The sequence below is a fragment of the Micromesistius poutassou genome (assembly GCF_964030765.1).
Source record: "Micromesistius poutassou genome assembly, chromosome: 11".
Lineage (NCBI taxonomy): Eukaryota > Metazoa > Chordata > Actinopteri > Gadiformes > Gadidae > Micromesistius > Micromesistius poutassou.
This window is the reverse complement of record NC_140281.1, coordinates 2,112,494-2,117,493: the sequence shown is the minus strand read 5'-3', so window position 1 is coordinate 2,117,493 and position 5,000 is coordinate 2,112,494. Positions and strand designations below refer to the sequence as shown.

At 47.7% G+C, this 5,000-nt stretch overlaps 1 protein-coding gene across 1 annotated transcript in view; it reads right to left on the bottom strand.

The window, feature by feature from the left end:
• Positions 1 to 5,000, bottom strand: part of LOC311355875 (uncharacterized protein) — a gene marked incomplete at its 3' end in the record, with an annotated part of 48,611 nt that overhangs the window by 15,882 nt on the left and 27,729 nt on the right. The window contains 5 exon segments of the mRNA XM_084475693.1: positions 300 to 407; positions 1,270 to 1,380; positions 1,941 to 2,051; positions 4,417 to 4,527; positions 4,979 to 5,000. The exon segment at positions 4,979 to 5,000 is cut by the window's right edge and continues 89 nt beyond it. Of these exon segments, the coding sequence (XP_084331819.1) occupies positions 300 to 407; positions 1,270 to 1,380; positions 1,941 to 2,051; positions 4,417 to 4,527; positions 4,979 to 5,000 (463 nt within the window).

Below are 5,000 nucleotides of genomic sequence, written 5' to 3'. Positions count from 1 at the left end.
TATCCACAACATGTCGATCTTATCCACAACATGTCGATCAAATCCACAACACACAACACAACAATCAAAGCCGCCACATGTCACTCAAAACGAAAACAATGACAACAAATAAATAGATAAATAGAAATTGTCCGCAAGAATAATGGCAATTCACCCAAATAAACAACGAGAAAAGTGATAACATATGCACAGTAAAGACATGTGAAACAAACCAGGACAACATTAACCTCATCAAAAGACTAATAAATAACACCACACACACACACACACACACACACACACACACATGGTTCACCCACCTCACTGTGTGTGAGAGCCATCTCCTTAACAAACTGGGTCTCCAGGGTCTCTGGGAGCAGAGAGTGCAGGGTGCAGGACAGATCCTCCTTGTCCTTCTTGTACTTGGACTGGAGAACGTGCAAGAAAGCCAAACAGCACAGACAGAAATGAAAGATATATATATAATTTTTTTGTTTGTTTGGTATTTGACACTAATACATATAATTAAACACAAATATATTCAAGTGAGTGTATTTTCCTTAACGTGAGCCTTTTACACTTCTAATATTGATTGACCCATATCTGCACCTAGTGACCTGAATCTGACCTCATTGTAAGCCATGTTGGACACAAGCCGTGTGCTTAATAGTAGTGAATAGACCTCAAAGATGGATTCATCGTTGCGGAGATGTTTGTGAGCAATTGGCTGGTGTCAACAAGACAGTTGAGAGCTGTGAGCAGTGCACCTCTCCACGGGTATAATGGCTGCTAGGCGATGCCTCGGGAGGAAGCAGCGGGTGCAGTCTAGACTTAAGAGTATGAGTTTGTGTTTTCAAACTTCACTTCAATGATGCTGCACACAACAATAAGTCAACCTGAGTCTAAAACCCCACTTTAAGAGCCACACGGGAAGGATTCAGCACCAAACTGTATGCTTGGTCATTATTTAGAGATATAGTTATATATATAGTAAAACAGATATAGATACATACAGTCTAACAGTTGTCGCTTGTATAGCTTGTGTATATAATCATAGTAACAGACTTGTATTTTCAACAGATACCTCACAATTTAAAACAAACTAAACTGGTTACGTATTACGTATATGTAGAAATATTGAGTATTATTATCAAGAGTGATCCATGGTTGCACATTTCTTTGACAAACATTAAATAGCTTGCACACAAACACATGCACAAGCAAATGTTCAAACGCAACTACCCACACACACACACACACACACACACACACACACACACAAACACGCACCTCACTCTGCATCTCAGAGATCTGCTTTGCAAATTCAATCTCCCTGGTGTCAGCCATCTTGTGGAAGGCACTGCTGGTGGCATCCTGCTTGCCTTTCTGCTTGTACTTAGTCTGTTACACACGCACAGACACACACACGCACATGCACACATGCACACACACACACACACACACACACACACACACACAAACACACACTAGTGAATATATGCACACATTAACTCAAAGAAAATAAACAAGTGCAGCATCTAATGAAGTTTATCAAAATGTGCAGCCCTCAGCAATTATCATCTCAGAAATTACATAAACAAGCTGGGATTTGCTGCCGTATTAAAGAATAAACCAATGCATACAGTATATGGGACTATCCATCCCCACATTGTATTATTCATTAATAAAAGGACTTGTTATTTTTTTGTACAGCCCACTACACTATTCTTACAGTAATTTGGTCCTGAACAATCTAAAATGCTGTTGAATCAAAAAGTCCACGTAAAGTATTTTAGTTGAAAGTACTTTTTTAAAAATGTTTATGTACATTCTGTTACATAACGCTTGTGTTGCAGTGATACGCCACTGACCCACGCAGCCTCCCTGTGGTGCGCTGCATGGGAGTGTAACACCCTGGGCTGGTGGTGGAGGACAGCACCCGGCCCTGACTCTCCACCCACCTCACTCTGCAGCTCAGAGGCCGCTTTAGCGAGCTGGAGGTCCACCGTGTCCGCCAGCTGGGAATACAGGCTGGAACCCGTCTCCTTCCTCCCTTCCTCTTTATACTTCACCTGGAGGAGGAGAGGAGAGGAGAGGAGAGGAGAGGAGAGGCGGAGAGGAGAGGAGAACAAGATGCGAGGAGAGGAGATGAACAGGAGAGGAGAGGAGGTGAAAGGAGAATAAGACCAGAGGAGAGGAGAAGAGAGGAGAGGAAAAGAGATGAGGGTAAAGGAGAGGAGAGGTGATAAGAGGAGAGGATAGGAGCGAATAGGCTAGAGGAGAGGAGATGATATAGAGGGGATAGGAGAGTAGATTATAATTGAGGAGGAGAGGAGAGGAGAACACAGAGGAGAGAGGAGAGAGAAAGCAGTGGAGGAGTGGAGTGAAGAGGAGAGGGAGGTGAGAGGAGAATGAGACCAGAGGAGAGGAGAGGAGAGGAGATGAGGAGACCAGATGGTGTGAGCTCATGGCAGGGCTAAACAATGTACCAGTGAGTAGGAGGAGCAGCAGGCTGGTTATGTGCCATGAAAGTGTGCTGGAAGCAATAATATTTGTTAAACTAGGTGTTCAACAGCTCTATATTCACACACGCCATCATTGATATAAAGTGTTTGGTCAAAAACAAATCCCAGTTCGCACTTTATCCAATCAGGAGAGAGAACTCCACAAAGAGGCGTCCTCTCTGCAAATGTACAGGCAGGCAGCAGGGATCCAGTGATGACTGACACAGATGAAACCGGGCAAAGCTGCCGATTCCGGCACTCAAGGAGCGGCTTACACAGCGCCAAGCTGAAAATAAACGGCTGGTGAAAAGGAAGAAAAAAAAAAAAGCTACCAAGAAAAAGAGACAGGAGCCACGCAAGAGCCGTGGTCATGGCGACGGTGAGAGGAAGGAGGGGAGGGCTGACCGCAAAAACAGACAGGAGAAAGGACAACACCGCTCACACAGCGCCTTTAAGAGCAAACGCCGTTGTACCACTTATGCGTCTTGCCTCGTAGTGAGCCTGCGTGCTGCAGCACGCAGACACAGTGAAGCACGAGGTAGAGCAGGAGAGGTAGACTTTGGTTTAGTCTATCGCAGTCTCACTCCGGAGTTCGTCACAAATCGACACGTGTCCGGGGGCTTTTGGCGTTCACTGCTGACTGCAAAGGGTGTCCTTGTGCGTCTTCATTCGACGCAGGGGGGTTTTCAACTCATCACAATGTAATCCCTCCACGGCCAACAGTGCTAAGTGTGTAACCCTAACCCTGACCCATAACCCTAACCCTCGCCACTACTACCCTAACCCTCCTAAGAGGATTACAAACCCCCCCCTGCGTCGAACGAAGACGCACAAGGACACCCTTTGCGTCAGCAGTTAACGCCAAAAGCCCCCCTGGCGTCGTTTTTGACAAACTCTGAGTGAGAATGTGTTGTATAGTCAGGCTCAGAGTGGTGGACGAGTCCACCGATGACTCTGAATGGAGGGGATACGACGAGGGGGAAGAGGGTCTGTATTTATTTATTTTTTACACTTTATTGTCCCTTTTTGGGGGAAATTCTTTCTCTGCTTTTGACCCACCCGGGAGCACCCGGAGCAGTGGGCAGCCGCAGTGCAGCGCCCGGGGAGCAGGTGGGGGTTTCAGGTGCCTTGCTCAAGGGCACCTCATCCGTGGATGAGGACGTAGGAGAGTGCTGCACAACCACCCCCCCACCCCCCCCCGTCCATATTTTTACCTACCGGCCGGGATTCGAACCGGCCACACACGGTTACCGGTCCAACTCTCCCATTGCCACTACAGGAATGCCCTCGAGCAAGGCAGACGTTTCCAACGCTGTGTGAACGCTCTGTTGTGTTCTCAAAGCGTCCTCACTCTCCACCCTGATGTGCTACTAAGTTAGGTGACCTAAGACCCTAGGGGGTCTGATGCTCTATTTGTGTGATGGAGGACCCCATTAGTTTGTAGAGTGCTGATAACAGCATGGGTCTGCATTTCTATGCATGGTCCACAGCATGTGTGTGAGTATCTGTTATATCTGTTTATGGGTTTATGTAGTGTGTGTGTGTGTGTGTGTGTGTGTGTGTGTGTGTGTGTGTGTGTGTGTGTGTGTGTGTGTGTGTGTGTGTGCATGACTATGAGAGTGTTTGTGTGTGTGTGCCTGAATGTGTTTTTTTGTGTGCATGTGTGTGGGTGTGTGTATGTGTGGGTGTGTGCATGCATGAGCGTGAGCGTGTGTGTGTGTGTGTATATATGTGTGTGTGTGTGTGTGTGTGTTTGTGTGTGTGTGTGTGTGTGTGTATGTGTGTGTGTGTGTGTGTGTGTATGTGTGTGTGTGTGTGTGTGTGTGTGTGTGTGTGTGTGTGTGTGTGTGTATTATGGACGTGTGTGTGTGTGTGTGTGTGTGTGTGTGTGTGTGTGTGTGTGTGTGTGTGTGTATTATGGACGTGTGTGTACCTGACTCAGCAGGTCGCTAGCCTCCTTAGCGTGCTGCGTGTCCAGTGTCTGTGGTAGCAGACAGTACAGGGACCTGCTGGCCTCCCTCCGCCCAGCCTCCTTGTACTTGGCCTGGGAACAACATCAGCAGTCACCCCCTGGGTCCAACACGCAGCTCCACGCAGTCAGCCACCAACACAACCATGGAACATGAACGGCTACTGTTGCTTTGACTATACAGCACACGTGTCGGTCGAGAATATACTAGGATATAATAGAATAGAAAGAGAAGGAAGGGGATTATAAAGGAGAGGGGAGGAGAGGAGAGGAGAGGAGGAGAGGAGAGGGAGGGGAGGAGAGGAGAGGAGAGGAAAGGAGACGAGAAGGGAGGGCAGGAGAGGAGAGGAGAGAAGGGAGAGGAGGAGAGGAGAGGAGAGGAGAGGGCAGGAGAGGAGAGGAGAGGGCAGGAGAGGAGAGGAGAGGGGAGGAGAGGAGAGAGGAGGCGAGGAGAGGAGAGGAGATGAAAGAAGAGAAGAGGAAGGAATAGAGAGAATAGAACAGGATAGAGCAGTTCCTGCCTTACCTCGCTCTGTAGCTCAGAGACG